At 44.1% G+C, this 21,208-nt stretch overlaps 1 protein-coding gene across 1 annotated transcript in view; it reads left to right on the top strand.

The window, feature by feature from the left end:
- LOC143986754 (uncharacterized) overlaps positions 1-21,208 on the top strand; it is a 38,654-nt gene that overhangs the window by 7,143 nt on the left and 10,303 nt on the right. The window contains exons 4-9 of the mRNA XM_077485159.1: positions 4,171-4,305; positions 8,119-8,172; positions 10,742-10,834; positions 13,116-13,163; positions 14,237-14,373; positions 14,478-14,702. Of these exons, the coding sequence (XP_077341285.1) occupies positions 4,194-4,305; positions 8,119-8,172; positions 10,742-10,834; positions 13,116-13,163; positions 14,237-14,373; positions 14,478-14,702 (669 nt within the window). The 5' untranslated portion in view covers positions 4,171-4,193. The remainder of the gene's footprint in view (positions 1-4,170; positions 4,306-8,118; positions 8,173-10,741; positions 10,835-13,115; positions 13,164-14,236; positions 14,374-14,477; positions 14,703-21,208) is intronic.

Raw genomic sequence — 21,208 nt, 5'->3', positions numbered from 1 at the left:
GAAGCTTTATTGGGAGGGGGAGCCAAATCCGACAGTAATAGTCAGTTTGCTAAAAATTAGTTACAAAATAGGGGATTGTTTTATGGCATTTTTATTATTTTTTTTTAAATGGTGGCAATCAGTGTTTATTTTATCATTACTGCGACATTATGGCACACATCGCACATTTTTGACACATTTTTGTGACCATTGTCATTTATACAGCAATCCGTGCTATACAAATGCACCGATTCCTGTGTAAATGACACTGGCAGTGAAGGAGTTAACCACTAGGTGACAGTGTAGGGGTTAAGAAAAAAATTATATATATATATATATATATATACACATACATATAATATATATATATACATATAATATATATATATATATATATATATATATATGTGTGGATGGACTAATACACACACATATATATATATATATATATATATATATATATATATATATATATATATTTTATTCATATTATTACATTATGTGTGTATGCGCGGGGACTAATACATATATATATTTTATATATAAAAAATAAATATGTATAAATATATTAATAAACACATAATGTAATATATATATATATATTATTACATTATAACCATGAAGTGGTTAATGTGCACAGTCAGCTTCCATATCAACTCCGTGATAATCATCATCAGACGGAGGACAAAAAAACGGCTTTTCATGGCAGTTGGGTTCATGGCAGTTGGGTTCATGGCAGTTGGGTTCATGGCAGTTGGGTTCATGGCAGTTGGGTTCATGGCAGTTGGGTTCATGGCAGTTAGGTTCATGGCAGTTAGGAGTAAACAGTGACATGCAGAGAACAGAGAGAGATTCAACCAATCAGAGTGTTCCCTGTGACATCACGCAGGCCGTCAGTTAAATACAGAGCTGTGGAGGTGCTTCGCTCAGTACAATTGTGTGCAAGCATCAGAGAGGTTGTGTTTTAGGGAGCTCCATATTCACAATGAGTTTCTTCGCAAAGTTTGCGCTATTTCTTTTATTTCTAGCTACGTGTTTACATTCTTCACATCAGCGGCCAGGTACAGCCCGTTTTTCAAGTCTTACATTATATAATATAGAGTGTAGAATTCATTTGCCAGTCCGACACCCGGAAGTACACGGAGAGAGGGTGGAGTCTGGTCATGTGATAGATGTTGGATAGGTCAGCTGATCCTTTTTTTTTTTTTTCTGCTTCTGTTTATCATATGATTGGTTGACTGATCTCTCGGATCTCACGCAAGATTCCGCCCCCTTAGCCATGTGTTTCCAGGGTGGACGGGACGAGGAAGGAGACATATGTAGTGTCAAAACAGGGATGGTCAATGCAATGTAATAATACCGCTTCATCTCCACTAGCAGCCTTATGTACCGGAATCCTGCCTTTAACCACTTCAGCCCCGGAAGATTTACCCCCTGAATGACCAGGCCATTGTTTGTGATACGTCACTGCGTCGCTTTAACTGACAATTGTGCGACGTTGTACCCAAATAAAATTGACGTCCTTTTCTTCCCACAAATAGAGCTTTCTTTTGGTGGTATTTGATCACATCTGCGGTTTTTATTTTTTGCGCTATAAACAAAAAAAGCGTAAATTTTCAAAAAATACAATATTTTGTACTTTTTGCTATAATAAATATCCCCTAAAAAATTAAAATCGCAGATCGCCACCACTATTAGTAAAAAATTAATAAATAATAAATATAATAAAAATGTTATAAATCTATCCCCTATTTTGTAAATGCTATTACTTTTGTGCAAACCATTCTATGCTTATTGTGATTTTTACCAAAAATATGTAGAATACACATGGGGCTAAACTGAGAATTTTTTTTTTTTTTTTTTTTTAAAGCTATTTTTTTTTCTCAGTTCAGCCTGATATGTATTCTACATATTTTTGGTAAAAATCGCAATAAGCGTAGATTGGTTTTGCAAGTTATAGTGTTTACAAAATAGGGGATAGATTTATAGCATTTTTATTATTATTATATTTTTTTTTACTAGTAATGGTGGCGATCTGCGATTTAAAAAATATATATATATATATTTTTTTTTTATCGTGACTGCGACATTATGCAGACATTTCAGACACTTTTGACACATTTTTGGGACCATTGGCATTTATACAGCGATTGGTTGTATAAAAATGCACTGATTACTGTAAAAATATCACTGGCACGGAAGGGGTTAACACTAGGGGGCGATCAAGGGGTTAAATTTGTTCCCTCTCTGTGTTCTAACTGAAGGAGCGATGGGACTGTCTAGCGGAGATTACAGATCGCTGTTCATACTTTGTATGAACACACGATCAGTCCCTCCTCCCCTCAGAGAACCGGGATCTGTGTCCTGATTCTCGGTGTGTCACGAGTGATCACGGGTACCCGGCAGTCATCGCGCCCGCTGGGCATTCACACCGGCTCGGAGGTGAGCGCGTGCCCCTAGTGGCCACAGGGGAAAAGCGGTGTAACACAACGTCGTTTTGCCCAGCCGTGCAATTCTGCCACAGTAAAACTGCGACGGCTGGTCAGCAAGTGGTTAAACACGGCAGCTCCGGAGGGTTTATTCCCCCCCCCACCCTTCCTGACAAATCCTTTTTTTTTTCGGGACTGCATCACATTAACTGACAATTGCGCGGTTGCATGACACTGTACATAAATAAAATTTGATCTCCTTTTTCCCCACAAATAGAGATTTATTTTGGTGGTATTTGATCACCTCTGCACTTTTTTTATTTTGAGCATTAAACAAAAAAAGACCGCCTATTTTGAGAAAAATACAATATTTTTTAATTTCTGCTATAAAACACGCCCCTCCCCCCCCCAAAAAAAAAGTAAAAAAAAAAATAAATCAAATTTCTTCATCAATTTTGGCCAATATGTATTCTGCTACACAGGGCTGGCCCAAGACATTTTTCTGCCTGGGACCATATATCTCCGGGGGCGGCTGCAGAGCGCACTGCACAGAAACACTCAGCATCTTTGGCTCCCATTTAGGGCTGAATTCAGGCAAAGATTCTGCCCTGATTCGTCCCTGAAACTGAGAACAGGGACACGCAGCATTGCTGTGCCATCCACGGCCAGTTTAGTTGTGAACCCAGCCTCAAACCCTGCCCTCTGGCAGTGTTTATTGTGTCTATAAAAGAACAAAGACAGAGGGCGCAACCAGCCTTGGGCATTATCTTTGTAACACAGTCATTTATTAAAAATACAATGATATACTCACAAAGGAATATTGTGTTTAAGCAATAAAAAGTCCATCAAGTCATCCAGCAGGGTCAGCTGGCCTGCTAATTGGGGTGGAATGAGAGTCTAAAGAGAGCTGATGCATTTCAAGGGGTATCCCCTCTGAGGAAGAAGGGATACCCCTCGAAATGCATCAGCTCTCTTAGGTGGTCGGCTACAGTATTTATTTTTGTAATTGATATTGACTTGGTATCAGCGTCCGGTGATCTCCTGTACAACAGAGCTCAGACTGGGGGTACTGAACTTCAGATGAGAAAAGTTAGGTTCTGTCCCCTCCAAGATAGGACTTTGTTGTGTGTTGCAGCTTAGAACTAGATGGACACAAATACAAATCAGTTGGCAGATAAAATAGTTCTCAGGGCTCATTTACACTGCAATATGCAATATAAGTTTGTAGTGCATTTACAAACACTGCACTTTGTTTTGTTTTTTGGCATCATTTTTTTTCTCTATATTTTGTATGCAAACGTTTTCCCCGTGCATTTATGCACGTTCTGTTGCTTTTACCTGCGTTTATGCTCCTTCCTGTGTGGAAAGATGCATGTTGCTGTAGTGTCAGGTTTCTGTGCCATCTGTGTTCCATTGGGAAGATTCCCACTAACTTCCTCTCCTATAGCCACAACAGGAAACTAGAAAATCCCTCCAAAGTGAGGGAATCCCTGTTTTTTACCAATGCTAGTGTCCCCATTGGAAGATTTTCCCCTCTATTACCAGTCTGGGGACAATCCAAAATTTGGATTTTTTTTTGTGACAATGGTAAACGGGGCAATTAGAGAATCTGAATCTCCCCAATGGGGGGCACAGAAAACTGTACAATCCTGGCAGGTGTACTAATCCCTCTCCATTCTTTCCAAACTACAAAAAAAATTGCCTTTAGTTATACTTTACCTTTGTTATTAGGTATACTCACAGTGTTTTTTTTTTTTTACAGTTCCAAGTAAACTGGCAAAAAGTATGCTTGCTGCTAAGGCAGGAGATTTAACTAGTGGCATCCCGTCTATGCCTAAGGAAGTCACTGAGGAGACCATGTCTATTATTAAAGACAAGGAAAAGGGATCATTATATGGTAAGCATTAATTGTCATATATAAAATTGTATTACTGTGTGTGTGTGTCTATATGTACCGTAGTGTAGACTGAAGAGAGAGTTGGAGCACAATAAGCACAATTATTAGTGGCAAAACCCCCAGCAATGTTTCCGTGAACACAATACTAACCCCCAGCGTTGTCAGTGGATGCAATAGTAAACCCTAACATTGGTACTTGGTTAGTGTGTTAATTGACATCCCACCCCCATTGGTGATTAGTTGCTCTGGTTTTCTTTAACCCCCTCACTGGTGGTTGGTGGCAATGAATTTTAAACTCCTCCCCCCTTATTGGTGGTCAATGGCAGTGTTTATTTAACCGCCCTCATTGATGGGCATTGGCGATAATTATTTAATCCCCTCCATCAGTGGTAAATGAGAGTTTACCTTCCACAAATTTGTGGTCCTCCTTTTTTTTTTTTTTTACCTTTTCACCCTCATTAAGGCTAATTTCACATCTGTGTGGGTGGAGCTGCTGCGGGACCCGCACAAATACTGGCAGCCGCAACCACCCAAACAGAGAAACGCGGGACCTGTGGGTGAGTGCCATTAATCCTAATGGCACGCTGCCCAGACTGGAAATTACAACTCTACTGGGAAATAAGGTTCCTGTGTGGGGTGCGATTTAAAAAAAATAGTGCGGGGGCGTGGCTGAGAACGACATGTGAGAGGACGTGCATCACGGAGCTCCCGCAGTGATCCTTCAACGATCCTCTTCCCAGCCTGCTACAACACCCGAAATCGGGTTGATCCCCGCTGATGTGCCTGGAGTCACTGCAAAGGTCTGCGGAGATCATGCTGACCCAAAAACATGCGGAGGCCGGGATGCCGGATTTCCAACATGGCGCCGCGGCACCTCTCTCACAACGTGCACGAGGCACGGAGAAGAATAAAGAAGCCGGTAAGGCCCCTAAGACCCCTAAAAGTACAGCGAAAGACCCCCCGAGGGACATGCTATACTATTCCCAGAAAATAGTGCCCCAGATGGCCCAGGGGAGTGGGGAGGACATGCCTGCCACCCCTGCTGTATTCCACACTCAGCATGAGGAGGGGAGTCACGCACAGGGCCCTGCAACGTCCCCCAGCCAGAGCCTTCCTGACATGGAAGAGGAGGATGAGGAAGAGGAAGCAGTTCAGCCCTCCCTGGCAGACATAGTAAGGGCAGTACAGAAATGCACAGCTTCAGTTCACACTCTGCAGGATCAATTTGGTGGTCTGAAGGAAGAACTGGGGTTGATTAGGTGTGATCCACAGAAAACGAGGGAGTGCACTACCGTGACCGAAGGCCGCATCAGTGAGATAGAGGACAAGCTAACACCCCTGTTAAGAGATACGCAAATCACAGCCAGGATTGCGAGGGCAAATGAACTTAAATCCGATGAAATTGAAAACCGCCTGAGACGGAACAATATCCGTATTGTGGGGCTCCCTGAGAAGACGGAGGGTAGGGACCCCGCGGACTTTGTTGAACAATGGCTATTGGAGGTATTTGTGAAAGATGTGTTCACCCCAAAAATCATGTTATACGCAGACGATACCATGCTACTCCTGGGAGACACATCTGATTCCCTGCGGGAGGCTATGGAGACATTAGGAAAGTTTGGAGTTTATTCGGGACTGACCATAAATTGGACCAAATCCTCCCTGCTGCTGCTGGATGCCAAACCGGACAGTGGAGGTCGGATAATACATGACGTGCCGGTGTCCACGGGTATGAAGTACTTGGGTATACAGGTCACGTGAGAACCACTTGACTATATTTCCCTTAACCTGACCCCACTATTACATAGAATTCGAAACAAAACCAAAATTTGGTCCCGTCTTAAGATGTCTCTGGTCGGAAGAGTTAACCTGATAAAGATGATCTTTATGCCCCAACTTATATATTCTGCACAATACCCCTATGGTAATTCCTCTGAAGTTTTTTCGCATTATCAATTTTCCACTCAATTTTTAGAGATTTCATTTGGTTAGATAAACCCCCAAGGATAAAACTAGAACGACTACAAAAGTCCAAGGAGGCAGGGGGCCTTGCCCTCCCTAATCCTTGGGCCTACTACCTGGCAGCGCAGGCACAGCATATAGCCAGGGCTATGCCAGAGGGGTCGGGGGGAGAGGAGGGGACCATACCTTTGGAACCAATTAGGGCCCTGATGTGCTTGGCTCGTGGCCATGGCGATGTACCCTCGGGTATGGAGGCCTTGGCTTACACAAAATCAAACAAACGATTGCCCACTTACGCTCTTATGCAGAAAATCTGGAATAAACTTCGACAACTGCAGGGGGTGGAGGGCTTCACTGAGTACAGCCCAATATGGGAGAATAGGCACTATGAGGAGCTATTATTGCTGGTTTGTGGCACTCGGTGGAAGAGATATGGGGTTACGCATTTGGGACAAATTTTTACAGCAGGGAGGCTGACCCCCTTCCCCCGATTTGAGGGAGAGATTTCATCTCCCACAGTCCATGCTCTTCTACTACCTACAACTGCAACATGCAGTGAAGGCGCAGGCTGGGGGGACCCCGTGGACTCTTTCACTGACCCCGATCTTCCAATCTATGGCTAACGTAACACAGTTCCAGGGCTTTATCTCTATAACTTACTCTATGGTCCTTACTGCCTGCCTCAGAGGCTTTCCGCAGATGGCACTAAATAAATGAAAGAGGGATTTCGGTACATTTGAGGATGAGCAATGGGAGGAGGCACTACAGGCAGTACAATATTGTTCGGTAAATGTGGCCCAGTGGCTATCTCAATTATATATTGTGCTCAGAGTACACTACACACCTGACAGACTGTTTGGGGGTGCGACAGGACTCAGGCTGCCCCAGGTGCGCGAGAGACCACGGGGATTTGATCCACCTGCTGTGGAGATGCCCCAAACTGCACTTATTCTGGACAGGGGCACTGGGCAATATTAACAGAGTGTTTCAGACTACCATACCCTCAGACCCAAAACCATGTCTACTCAGGATCCTAGACGACGTTTCCATGGGGGACAATAGTAGACAGGCCGTGGCCAGGGCCCCGTTCCAAGCACGAAAGATCGACATTGGAAAGCGACCGAGCCTCCGGCACTGGGGGAGTGGATTGCCCAAATGGGGGACACCATTAGGATGGAAAAGTATATCTTTCAACATAGAGGGCGACCGGAAAAGTTTGAGAAACTCTGGGCACTCTGGTTGGATACTCTCTGCCTTTCTCCGGTTGATCTGGTCATGGACAGACTGCTGAGATAAAAGCAGGGGAAGTGAGATTTGAGTTGGGGGGGGGGGGGCACTAACTGTTAGACACCTAGGCAATTTTTTATGGGTGAATCGAGGCACAGCCAGGATATATGGTGTCAATATCTAAGGTGGTTGGGATGATATGGCGTGAGCAGTTGTGAAATAAATGCTTGAATATTCCTTTTGTAGAGATGAATAAGTTTGTGCTGTGACAAGAATCTATGCTTGAGATGTAAGCTGCAAGTTGTACTTATATGTTTTTGTTATTTAATAAACTTTCTCTGATTTAAAAAAATTAATAAAAATAGTGCAGGGACTTCTTTCCTGTGTGTCTTTGGACATGGAAGCCATTCAAATGACTGGGCTCACATGCCTGCACAAACCGCGCCCGTGTGTGAACCTAGCCTAATGGTCATTGGCTGTGTTTTATTGACCCTTCTAGTTAATGGTCACGTTTATTTAACCTCCTAATGATGGTCATTGTTTACCGCATTTGTTATGTAGTTCTGTGTGTGTGTGTGTGTGTATTTCTGTGCCTCATTCTAATGTCTGTTATTTCTTTTATAGACAAATCAAAAGATGATCCCCAGGCATCTAGAGAGAAGGATCTTCAGAAAAAGAGTAAGGCTAAAATAATGTTACATTTGCATCAATTCACAAAGCTATAACATAAAGATAAGGATCTTTATTTTTTGCCCATTTGACTTTATTTTCAAATGTCATTGGCTCTCACCTGTCACTTTTTTAAAATAAGGATCCTTATTTCTGGGGCTTTAGCTTTGTGAACTGAGCCCATTCTCTGAAATGCTTATGAATGCACATAACATTGATAGTCTGCTCATTAATTCTACCAGAGAGATAGTATAGGGCAGTGATGGTGAAATTTGGCACCTCAGATGTTTTGGAACTACATTTCCCAAGATGCTCATGTACTCTGCAGTGTAGGACATGCAGCATGTGGGTTAACCGTAGACTGTAGAAAATATACATGCAGAATAAAATAAATAAAAACAAATCAACAATTTTGAAAATCATCCTCTTAATGTGCCACTATAATTAAAAATAAAAACATAGCTAGGAAGTTAGCGTTTTTCTTAGCAGAAGAAACTTTGCTGGAATTTTTTGCTAAATTAAAACCCTCTTTCTCTCACCTGGCATTGTTTTAATTAATCTATAGGGGTGCACCGATACATTCTTTTTTATTTTATTTTTATTTTTATTTTTTTAGTACTCACCGATACTTACCGCAACTGTTTTGTTTTAACTTCAGCTGTCAGCAATGGTACAAAGCATTGAAAAGTTATTTACAATAGCAAAAAAAAAAGTTTTAATTATCGTTTATAAAATGGACGTGAACAAAAGAAAAAAAAAAGCAGGAAAATTATTAAATGGAGGATAATAGGGAGTTAAGGCTGATTAGAGTAAATTAAGGGTTAATAAGGGATTAAACAGAGGAACATTTTTTCATCCTTTGATCTGAAGACAAATAAACAAAAACCAAGCCTGAAGGTATCGGTTTCAGGTATCGGTGCATTTGCACGAGTACCGATACTTGTGCAAATAATCGGTATCGCCACGGATACTAGTATCGGTGCAACCCTAATAATGTACACTGCTTGTGGGGCATGTGCAGTGCAAAGCACACTCCAGCATTATTTCGGCATGTGTAAGATGCAGGGAATGCATCCTAGTGTCAGGAATAATGTAACTCCTGCGGGCATGCCCAGACTTTACATCAGAAATGGCCGAGCGATGGTAGAATAGGAAAGCCAAGAATTTCGGGGGGCCCTAGCAAGCAGAATGACATGGGACAGCAAGGGAGAGTACTTTTCTGTCATTGCTGGAGGAGTCTGTCATAATGTGGTCATGTCAGGAATTCACAACTGTTCTGTATCCTTTACAAACACATGGCCACTGGCCTTTGCAACAAGGAGCACATGGAAGGGCGACACATATAAATCTAAACCAAACAAAATTCCTAGCTCAAGTTACCAACCAGCCTGCAACCAACCAAATTATCCTGACTAACAATATGCGTTAAAGACAGGGGTTTCATTTGCACACATTTGCAAATACATGAGTAAGTTGTAGAGTCACTTCATGGCACCCCAGTATTACCTGCAGTCCTAACTCTAAATATTGAGAGCCTCTATAGTAAAAGCACATGCATTATAATGGATAGGCTTAGGGCAGGTGGGCCTGGAGGGAGCCCACCCCTCTTTTAGGGCACAGGAGCACACTGGACACCCAGCATATATTGCAGTGCCAGCAAAGGTGTCCAGTGTGACCACCCCCACCAGATTTCCAACATTACAAACAAATGGCCACTGCCCCCGCTTATAACTGGCCTTTGCACATGTCTTGTGCATGCTTTCTGTGTTACCTTAAGGATAACTCCAAGTTATTATCTTGGAATACAGAACAATTAGTCTCTAATATTGTGGAAATGAGGGGAATAGGATGGATTCAGTAGTTCGACAAAAGACAGTTAAGCAGGGATGTCTCCTTTTGGTTCACAGAATGCTGTGTGTTGTCAGCCAAAACAGGACATTAAGAGCAGAGTGCATTTCTGGCAGATTAGCAGATATTCTGTACTTGCAGGGCATTTTAAAGGGATAAAACATGAGGAAATGTGTACATATTGTAGAGATGAACAGTATACATTCCTATTGGACCAGTGTATACATACAGATATTAAATGTAACCAGATATAGAGTATGGTCCTCCTAGTACAAGGTTATACCCACCATAGCAATATAGTAGCTGTCTGCCTAGTGATAGATTACTATAGTACAGTGATGGCGAACCTTGGCACTCCAGATGTTTTGAAACTACATTTCCCATGAATTCTAATGATGCTCAACTACACTTCAGAGTGCAGGAGCATCATGGGAAATGTAGTTCCAAAACATCTGGGGTGCCAAGGTTCGCCATCACTGCTATAGTAGCTTATTGAATACAATAAAAGGTTTGGTATTTACAATTGCCCTTGTAAGTCGCACCTGAATGGCAAAATAGGAATCTAAAAATGTAGGTTTACAAACCCCTATTAAATCAGGGTGGTGGGGATAGAACAAATATTGCTAGCTCATACAGATAAAAGGATATGACAGATGTCGTTGTCACTGAATCTTGTCTTTCTACTAAATGCAGTTCACCCATTTTTAATATTTTTTTCATTCTTTTACAGAGTCAAGATTTTTTTCAAAAATTAAAAAATTCTTTGCTGTTGAGAAGGAACCAGAAACAGGCATGTATGAGGACTATATACTGCCTGCTACAGGTTTGTGTAACTATATCTTTATTTACTATATATATTTGTACAGGATGAAATGGACCAATCTTAACCATTTACCGACTGGCTCATGTACATATACGTCGGCAGTTTAAAGATGGATATCTCGGTAATGGCAGCAGCTGCTGCCATAACCGAGGTATTCATCTTTTGAGCTGGCGGTCCTGTTTATGATAATAGTGGTCTCTGCGGCGGATTCACCGCAAGATCAGTGGTGGGAGAGGGGGTCCCCCCTTCTCACTGCTCTCCCGCACCCTCCGCCACTTACCAGAGCCGTCAGCAGCGGCGGAGGCGATTGGGTCCTATCGGTGGCTGGGTATGGAGATGAGGGAGTCTAAGATGGCCCCCACCCATCTCCATACCATAGCAGGGTGGAACGACGTCAAAACGTGACTTCTGCCCATACCTCTTAAAGGCACTTTTTTTTTCCAAATGACAAAACTTCTATTTTTTTTTTATTTTATTGCATTTACATCCAAATTTGAGTTCTGAGGACTTTTTGACCCCAGATCTCATATTTAAAAGGACCTGTCATGCTTTTTTCTATTACAAGGGATGTTTACTATCCTTGTAATAGGAATAAAAGCGAGCCAAATTTCTTTTTTTTTTTTGTTTTTTTTTGTTTTTTTTTTACAAAACAGTGTAGAAATAAAATCTAATAAAATAAATAAGAAAAAAACACCCATTTTTTTTAAAGCATCCCGATGAGCTTATGCACAGAAGCGAATGCATATGTGAGTAGCGCCCGCATATGAAAACGGTGGTCAAACCACACATGTGAGGTATTGCCATGATCGTTAGAGCGAGAGCAATAATTCTAGCCCTTGACCTCCTCTGTAACTCAAAACATGCAACCTGTAGGGTTTTATTAAAACATTTTTTAAATGTCCGCTATGGAGATTTTTAAGGGTAAAAGTTTGTCCCCATTCCACGAACGGGTGCAATTTTGAAACAGGACATGTTGGGTATCAATTTACTTGCTGTAACATTATCTTTCACAATATTAAAAAAAATTGGGCTAACTTTACTGTTGTCTTATTTTTTTTATTCAAAAAAGTGATTTTTTTTTAAAAAAAAAGTGTGCTTGTAAGACACCGCTGCACAAATACGATGTGATAAAAGTATTGCAATGACCCCCATTTTATTCTCTAGGGTGTTAGAGGGAAAAAAAATTTATGTTTGGGGGTACTAAGTAATTTTCTAGCAAAAAAGTGTTTTTAACTTGTAAACACAGAGTCTGAAAAAGAGGCCCGGTCTTTAAGGGCTCATTAATAAAAAATAAAAAAAAGATCCGATATCCCTATCTACTCCTTCTTCCCCCCCTTTTTTTTTTTTTTTTTTTTTTTTTAATACTGCACTTCACTTCTCACGCTGCATCCTGTCTATTCAAAAAAAAAATCAGTCTGCAGAGTATAGAGGGCAAAGACCGTTGGAGTTCTCTCTGCTCAGTGCTTTTCAAAATGAGTCCCTAATGCCTAGTACACACTAGTACAGTGATCTCCCCTGCTGTCCTATTGAGTTGTGGCGGGGGTGGGGGAATATCGCCCATTGGATGAGAGTGCTGACCGGGAGCCGATTAGCAGGGCTTTTTTACGGTCTTTCCTCTTCATCAAAAGTCAGCTTAATGGCCGGCTTCTGTTGGACTAGCTGCAGCACATACGGCTGAGTGTCGGCCAGTTTCTATCGAACTGACCGATTCCGCCCGACATTCGGCCCGTGTGTATGGGGTTTAAAGTGATACTAAAGTTTATTATTTTTAAAGAAACAAAAAAAAATTATTATTTACCTACGCTGTGAAATGGTTTTGCCTGGAGCAGCCCAGATCCTCCTCTTCTCTGGGTCCCTCTTCGGTGCTCATGGCCCCTTCCTCCTGTTAAGTGCCCCCCACAGCAAGCAGCTTGCTACGAGGGGGCACCTGAGCCAAGCCACAGCTCCCTGTGTCCATTCAGACACAGAGCTGCAGTTCGGCCCCGCCCCTCTCTCCCCGATTGGCTAACTGACCTTGACGGCAGCGGGAGCCAATGGCGCCGCTGCTGTATCTCAACCAATCCTGGACGGCTGAGGCACTTGTACACATCGCTGGACAGAGATCGGGCTCAGATAAGTATTAGGGGGGCTACTACACACATTATCTGAATGGATAGAATTCTGACTTTAAGTGACAGTTGGTTAATGGTTAATTAACAGTTGGTCTGTGGTTAATGCACTTTACATGTTTTTGATGTTCTAATCCTTTTTGTTTTTGCTTTTTTTTTTTTTCTCTTAACAGAAGAACCTTCTCCAGACCAGATAGTCGCTACAACAGAAATTGTTAATGGTAAGTGTAAATGTAACTTTTTATACATTTTATATTGCTATAGATTTATGTATAACGCTCCTTTTCCCTTTTAGACTTGTTTTCTCAAAATACATTTTGCCTTCTCTTGAATTCTCGTTAAAGCGTGCACGTTGCAAAAATGAATCTGTCAAAGTAGATGTAACTGTATAAAAACATTGTAAATCCTTAATTGTCTGGTGAGAAACTGGTATTTCTGGGAATGTTGATCTCCTGGGTCCTCTGAAGTTCTCAATGGTTTCTTCCACCCACCTGCAAGTCACCACTGTATCCTATAATGTGGTGGAGGTCAGAAACAGGAAACGGGTTTCCTTGTAAAGCTATGATTTCACACATCACTGTTATTATTATTATTATTATTATTATACAGGTTTTATAAAGCGCCAACAGTTTGCTCAGCGCTTTACAACATGAGGGCAGACATTAGTTACATTACAATTTGGTACAAGAGGAATCAGAATGCCCTGCTCGTTAGAGCTTACAATCTAAAACATGTGGCTGTTCAGTCATTTCTTATTTATAAGGCTTCCCCTATTTCTCACCAAGATAGTTAGGGCCGGTTCACACTGCGACGCGAGGCAAGGCGACACGGCTCGCCTCGCCTCGCTCCCGCAAGTCGCCCCCATTCTGTACAATGGAACCGTTCTGAGAGGAGCGACTCGAGTCGCTCCGACTCAGAAAAAAGGTTCCTGTACTACTTTGGGGCGACTTCGGGGGCGACTTGCATTGACTTCTATACAGAAGTCCTCTGCAAGTCGCCGCTGAGGTCCGTGCAGGTCGCGGCGAGGCAAGTCGGAGACGCCTCGCCGCGCATCGCTGTGTGAACCGGCCCTTAGTTATTAATCTCTGTACGGTTCACGAAGGTTCAAAATAATTTTAAAGCACAAAACATGTCTTATTTAAAAAAAAAAAAAAGTAGAAAAAGATGAAAAATGTCTTAAATGCAATGCCCTGTATTTCTGTCAATCCTATATATTTCTGAAAATGGCTGTTATGAATAATAATTTTTAGAAACCATTTCATTTAAACTTCCTTTTTGTTTTTATTTTTTTCAGTTATGGTTAAAAGGTTAACGGAAGGAGCAGAGATATTCATCACCAGCTATTCAGAATCCCAGGCAACTTGGTATTATCTAGCGGCTTTCTTGGTACTTCTCATCCTCATCTTATCTACAGTCGGCTTCTGCTGCTTTGTAAGTATTGGCATTTATAGTTTGTCATTTACTTTTATTTCTTTAGCAGCTGTCTGTTTTGTTTATACAGGAATTGACTTATGTTTTGGTTTTTGTGTTAACAGCAATGGGAACGACAGCAACGACAACAATGGCTGCAGCAACAGATTGATGAACTGGAATCTCAGCCTATCGAGGAGGATTTAAAGGAGACTGAGCCTAATGAAAAAGGTTCAGAGGCTGAGACTAAAGACTCTTCAGTTCTTGGGTTCATCAGAAAAGTAATATCATTCGCCCGTGGTAGTCTTAAAATGACCCAACAGGTTGGACAGGAGGGCCCAGCAGTACAGGTTGGGCAGGAGGGCCCAGCAGTACAGGTTGGGCAGGAGGGCCCAGCAGTACAGGTTGGGCAGGAGGGCCCAGCAGTACAGGTTGGGCAGGAGGGCCCAGCAGTACAGGTTGGGCAGGGGGGCACAGCAGTACAGGTTGAGCAGGGGGGCACAGCAGTACAGGTTGAGCAGGGGGGCACAGCAGTACAGGTTGAGCAGGGGGACACAGCAGTACAGGATGAGCAGGGGGACACAGTAGTACAGGTTGAGCAGGGGGACACAGTAGTACAGGTTGAGCAGGGGGACACAGTAGTACAGGTTGAGCAGGGGGACACAGTAGTACAGGTTGAGCAGGGGGACACAGTAGTACAGGTTGAGCAGGAGGGCACAGTAGTACAGGTTGAGCAGGAGGGCACAGAAGTACAGGTTGGGTTCATTAGAAAATTAATCTCATTTGCCCGTGATAGGATTAAAATGATATAACAGGTTGGGTTGGAGGGCACAGTACAGGTTGGGTAGTAGGGTTCAGGGCCAGTAGGAGGGCACAGTACAGGTTGGGCAGGAGGGCACAGTGTGAGGCGGGTAGAAGCACACATAAGGGTTCAGGGTGGGTAGGAGGGCACACTGTGGGGCGTGTAGGATTGCACAGTACAGGTAGAACAGGAGTGCACAGGATGGGGTGTGGAAGGAGGGTGCAGGGCATTTAGGAGTGTACAGGGTTGGCTGAGGGGGTCACATTACCAGGGGGAAGGAGGGCATAGTATGGGGGGGGCAGCAGGGCACAGTGCAGTGGGGGGGGCACAATACAGGGGGTCACTACTGACCATGCACTAGGCAGAGCTCTGTCTCCCATCCGTGCATTGTACACAGCCTGAGCACAGGCACTAAGATCACCTAATCCCACACTGCACACACTGGAGCTGAAATCCAATTCCCTTACACACACAGTATCCTCCATGTGCACATTGTATAGCTGGCTACTGTGTTTAGTTCTGATCTGTGGAATTCCATGGTCAGAAAAGCAGCTCAGTTGCAGTAGCCAGCTATACATTGTGCATCGTAGCTGTGTGACTGTGCTCAAGCTGTGTGTACCGTGCAGAGTTGGGAGATGCCAGCACAGTATTAGGAGTGGTGGAGGGCTTAATCGGGGGGGGGGGGGGGGTTGGGGGGGAGCAGCTCTGTCTCTGGGACCCGTGTGTGTCCCAGAAGGCAGCGCGGGGATATGAAGTGGCGTAGACTCCCGTGTCTATGCCCGGAAGTCTTAGACGGGTATCTGCACCCCCTCAAAGGTGCCAAATGTGACACCGGAGGGGGGAAGGGTTCCGAAAAGCGGGGGGTTACATTTTTGTGTGAACCGTCGCTTTAACACCTATGAGGAGGAGCGTGGAAAAGTCGGGGGTGGGGGGTGGGGGGTTGGAGTGGGGCGTGGCTCTGGGGGACCAAACTGCAGTGCCTGTCCTACCACCTCCGATTCGGTTCCACACTTGCCCTCAGCTTATTTCCACTTGCCTAATGCGAGCAGGCGAGTGGAAATTGAGGGCTGCACAGCATATGGACCTACAGTGCCTTGCGAAAGTATTTGGCCCCCTTGAACTTTTCAACCTTTTGCCACATTTCAGGCTTCAAACATAAAGATATAAAATTTTAATTTTTTGTGAAGAATCACCAACAAGTGGGACACAATTGTGAAGTGGAACGAAATCTATTGGATATTTTAAACTTTTTAGCAAATAAAAAACTGAAAAGTGGTGTGTGCAAAATTATTCGGCCCCTTTACTTTCAGTGCAGCAAACTCACTCCAGAAGTTCAGCGAGGATCTCTGAATGATCCAAAGTTGTCCTAAATGACTGATGGTGATAAATAGAATCCACCTGTGTGTAATCAAGTCTCTGTATAAATGCACCTGCTCTGTGATAGTCTCAGGGTTCTGTTGAAAGCGCAAAGAGCATCATGAAGACCAAGGAACACACCAGGCAGGTCCGTAATACTGTTGTAGAGAATTTAAAGCCGGATTTGGATACAAAAAGATTTCCCAAGCTTTAAACATCCCAAGGAGCACTGTGCAAGCGATCATTTTGAAATGGAAGGAGTATCAGACCACTGCAAATCTACCAAGACCTGGCCGTCCCTCTAAACTTTCAGCTCAGACAAGGAGAAGACTGATCAGAGATGCAGCCAAGAGGCCCATGATCACTCTGCGTGAACTGCAGAGAACTACAGCTGAGGTGGGAGAGTCTGTCTATAGGACAACAATCAGTCGTACACTACACAAATCTGGCCTTTATGGAAGAGTGGCAAGAAGAAAGCCATTTCTCAAAGATATCCATAAAAAGTCTTGTCTAAAGTTTGCCACAAGCCACCTGGGAGACACACCAAACATGTGGAAGAAGGTGCTCTGGTCAGATGAAACCAAAATCAAACTTTTTGCCCACAATGCAAAACGATATGTTTGGCGTAAAAGCAACACAGCTCATCACCCTCAACACACCATCCCCACTGTCAAACATGGTGGCAGCATCATGGTTTGGGCCTGCTTTTCTTCAGCAGGGACAGGGAAGATGGTTAAAATTGAGGGGAAAATGGATGCAGCCAAAAATAGGACCATGCTGCATGAAAACCTGTTGGAGTCTGCAAAAGACCTGAAACTGGGACAGAGATTTATCTTCCAACAAGACAATGATCCCAAACAAACAGCAAAATCTACAAAGGAATGGTTCACAAATAAACGTATTTAGGTGTTAGAATGGCCAAGTCAAAGTCCAGACCTGAATCCAATCGAGAATCTGTGGAAAGAGCTGAAAACTGCTGTTCACAAACGCTCTCCATCCATCCTCACTGAGCTCGAGCTGTTTTTAAAGGAAGAATGGGCAAGAATTTCAGTCTCTTGATGTGCAAAACCGATAGAGACATACCCCAAGCGACTTGCAGCTGTAATCACAGCAAAAGGTGGCTCTACAAAGTATTAACGCAAGGGGGCCGAATAATTTTGCATGCCCCACTTTTCATTTTTTTATTAGTTAAAAAGGTTTCAAAAACCCAATAGATTTTGTTCCACTTCACAATTGTGTCCCACTTGTTGGTGATTCTTCACAAAATATAAAAATTTTATATCTTTATGTTTGAAGCCTGAAATGTGGCAAAAGGTTGAAAAGTTCAAGGGGGTCGAATACTTTCGCAAGGCACTGTACAGCATTGCTTCCAGCTGGCTATGCTGTTTGTATATGCTTAATAATAATTTCTCCAGTCATCTTCCAGGACGGCACACCTGAGAGATGACTAGTCCCACCTGACAGGAAGCGCAATCAACAGACAAAGGTTAAAACCCCCGCCCTTCCCCTCCCCTGCACCTTGGTGTAGTGATTAGAACTTTCACCTAGCAGCAATAGGGTCACTGGTTCAAATCCCGACCACAACACCATCTGCCCACACCATCTGCCTGGAGTTTGCATGTTCTCCCTGTGCCTGCGTGGGTTTCCTCCGGGTACTCTGGTATCCTCCCACACTCCAAAAGACATGCCGGTATGTTAATCTGGCCCTGTCTACAAATTGGCCCTAGCATGTGTATGTGTTTGTAAGCAGGTCGGGACTCTACGGGGTAAATGACCGCTCTATATCAAGATGCAGCTCAACTCAACCTCAGTTCTTGACTGTGTTTCCCTGGTACAGTGAAACGTTTGTTTCTTATCGTACATCACGGGACACAGAGCTATAGTAGTTACTCTGTGGGTTATAGGCCACCTTCAGGTGATGGACACTGGCACGCCCTAAATTAAAAAGTGCACTCCCTATATAACCCCTCCCACTGGTGGGATTACCTCTGTTTTTTCGCTAGTGTTTAAGGTGTTGGTCACAAGTGAAGATGTGCTGTGCTGAGCTCCACTGGAGCAATCATTGCTGGGGCTAGCCATGCAGACCAGATCCATTCAGTGTTTTTTTGGCTGAGAAGTGGTCGGAGGAGGGGGGTTTGGAGCACTAGGCTACAGAGGCTTTAAAGTGCACTCTTTTTTAGATGCACACAGCTTATGGAGGGACACAGAACTGACAGGTGCATGTGATTGTGAAAGACATAGGCATTCCCAGGCAGCGTTTACTTAGGCACCAGACTGAGTTTTGGTAGCAGCGGCAGTTGCTGAATTACAGGGCTCAGCAGTCAGTGCATTTTTTGTGGTACCTCTACCCTTTGTTGCTTTGTGCTATGGGTAGAAGAGGTACAAGTACCCCGAAGAATAGGGGCTCTAAGGGGTCCCCTTAAGGCTCTGAGGACTCCCCCCCCCTGCAGGACCCGGGGAGGCTGGCCAGGGAGAGCCGTCGGGGTCAGGGGCTGCAACTGCTGCTGGCACTTCAGCCCCTGTGTACATTAAACAGGAGGTTTTTTCCTTAACCATAAACGGTTTTCAGGCGCGCCATTCAGCTTCAGCACGGATTTGTCTTGGTAGCAACAGCGTTTGCTCCCACAATACATAAAGCTGTGACTCTAGTGCTGTAGGAGGTGATTTCACCACCACAGTTAAAAAAAAAAAAGAGCATATATGCCGAAACATGGGGGCAGCAGGGGTGGAGGAGTGATTTTGCTCCTAATACTGCGTACATACGGTCGAAATTCCGACGGAAGGCTTGCCCGTGGAAAAGTTCGACTGTGTGTATGCGGCATAACTTTTTTGCGGGAGGATGGCCCCATGCTTCGGCATATATAAATGGTGCATGTATGCCCATCATTAGAAGTGGGTGGATGAAGGGAGGTATTCTAATGGTGGGCATACCTCCTGATCAATCTTTTTTTCGTTCAGCCAACAGGCTGCATGAAAAAAAAGATTACAATATATGTCCAAGAACGGCCAGCGATGTACTGGTATGTTGCTGGACTTTGAATGGTTATACCAGAATGATGCCTGTGGGTTTAGGTATCATCTTGGTATCAATTTTTCTTTCTCTTACATCACGGGACACAGAGAGTCAGTAATTACTGATGGGTTATAGGATATCACAAGGTGATTGGACACTGGCACACCCTAGACAGGAAGTTCAATTCCCCATATAACCCCTCCCCCTACTGGAGGTACCTCAGTTTTTTCGCCAGTGTCTTAGCTGTTGGTCACAAGGATGTGCTGTGCTGAGCTCCGCTGGAATATCCTTACTGGGGCCAGCCATGCAACCGGATCCATTAAAAGTGTCTTTTCCAGAATGAATTGGATGGTACCCGGGCCTCGTGTCCGAAGAAACAAGGTTTTCCCTGTAATGCTTCTCTTTTTAGAGAGCTGGACCCTGGGACCCAGTATTTGTTTTTTTCAGCCATATTCCTGGCAGGGTTCTTTAGGGGCCCAGAACTATTCAAGGGGGCCCCAGTCTCTGAAGGTTTTTTCCAAATGGAACCCACCGTGAGAGGTGAAGATTGGGTCTGTTATTTAGACCCTGCAGCTGGATAAGGTAAGGGAGACTCCTCAAGAATTTTTCTAATTCTAGTAGGTTTTCTCCTTTTTAAGTGAATGTATGCTATGCCTATAGTCGCCACGAGGGCTGCCAAGAGCACATACCTTTCATGCCTGATCTGTCTGCTTGGTGTCCACGCTCTATGCTCCTCCAGCCATGCTCCATGAAGGATGAAGGTAAGGGTTTTTTTTCCTTCTGGGATTCTCCCTCCACGGATTAGGGGACTGAGACAGGCCTGGGCAGAGAGCGGTAATATACCGCACCACCCGCCGTCGCCCGCCGATGTTCGCTGCCGCCATTACAGCCTATGGAGGGACACAATGCTGACAGGCGCATGTGTGTGTGGAAGACACGGGCATTCCCAGGCAGCATTTACAGCACCGGGCTGAGTCTTGGTAGAAGCGGCAGTTGCTGAACTACAGGGCTCAGCAGTCAGTGCATTTTTTTTGTGGTACCTCTACCCTTTGTTGCTTTGTGCTATGGGTAGAAGAGGTACAAGTACCCCGAAGAATAGGGGCTCTAAGGGGTCCCCTTAAGGCTCTGAGGACTCCCCCCCTGCAGGACCCGGGGAGACTGGCCAGGGAGAGCCGTCGGGGTCAGGGGCTGCAACTGCTGCTGGCACTTCAGCCCCTGTGTACATTACACAGGAGGTTTTTTCCTTAACCATAAGCGGTTTTCAGGCGCGCCATTCAGCTGCAGCACGGATTTGTCTTGGCAGCAACAGCGTTTGCTCCCACAATACATAAAGCTGTGACTCTAGTGCTGTAGGAGGTGATTTCACCACCACAGTTAAAAAAAAAGAGCATATATGCCGAAACATGGGGGCAGCAGGGGCGGAGGAGTGATTTTGCTCCTAATACTGCGTACATACGGTCGAAATTCCGACGGAAGGCTTGCCCGTGGAAAAGTTCGACTGTGTGTATGCGGCATAACTTTTTTGCGGGAGGATGGCCCCATGCTTCGGCATATATAAATGGTGCATGTATGCCCATCATTAGAAGTGGGTGGATGAAGGGAGGTATTCTAATGGTGGGCATACCTCCTGATCAATCTTTTTTTCGTTCAGCCAACAGGCTGCATGAAAAAAAAGATTACAATAT

The sequence above is a fragment of the Lithobates pipiens genome, unplaced genomic scaffold, assembly GCF_037356315.1.
Source record: "Lithobates pipiens isolate NorthernLeopardFrog02 unplaced genomic scaffold, aLitPip1_a1.2 Scaffold_18, whole genome shotgun sequence".
Lineage (NCBI taxonomy): Eukaryota > Metazoa > Chordata > Amphibia > Anura > Ranidae > Lithobates > Lithobates pipiens.
This window is presented reverse-complemented; position numbering and strand designations above follow the sequence as displayed.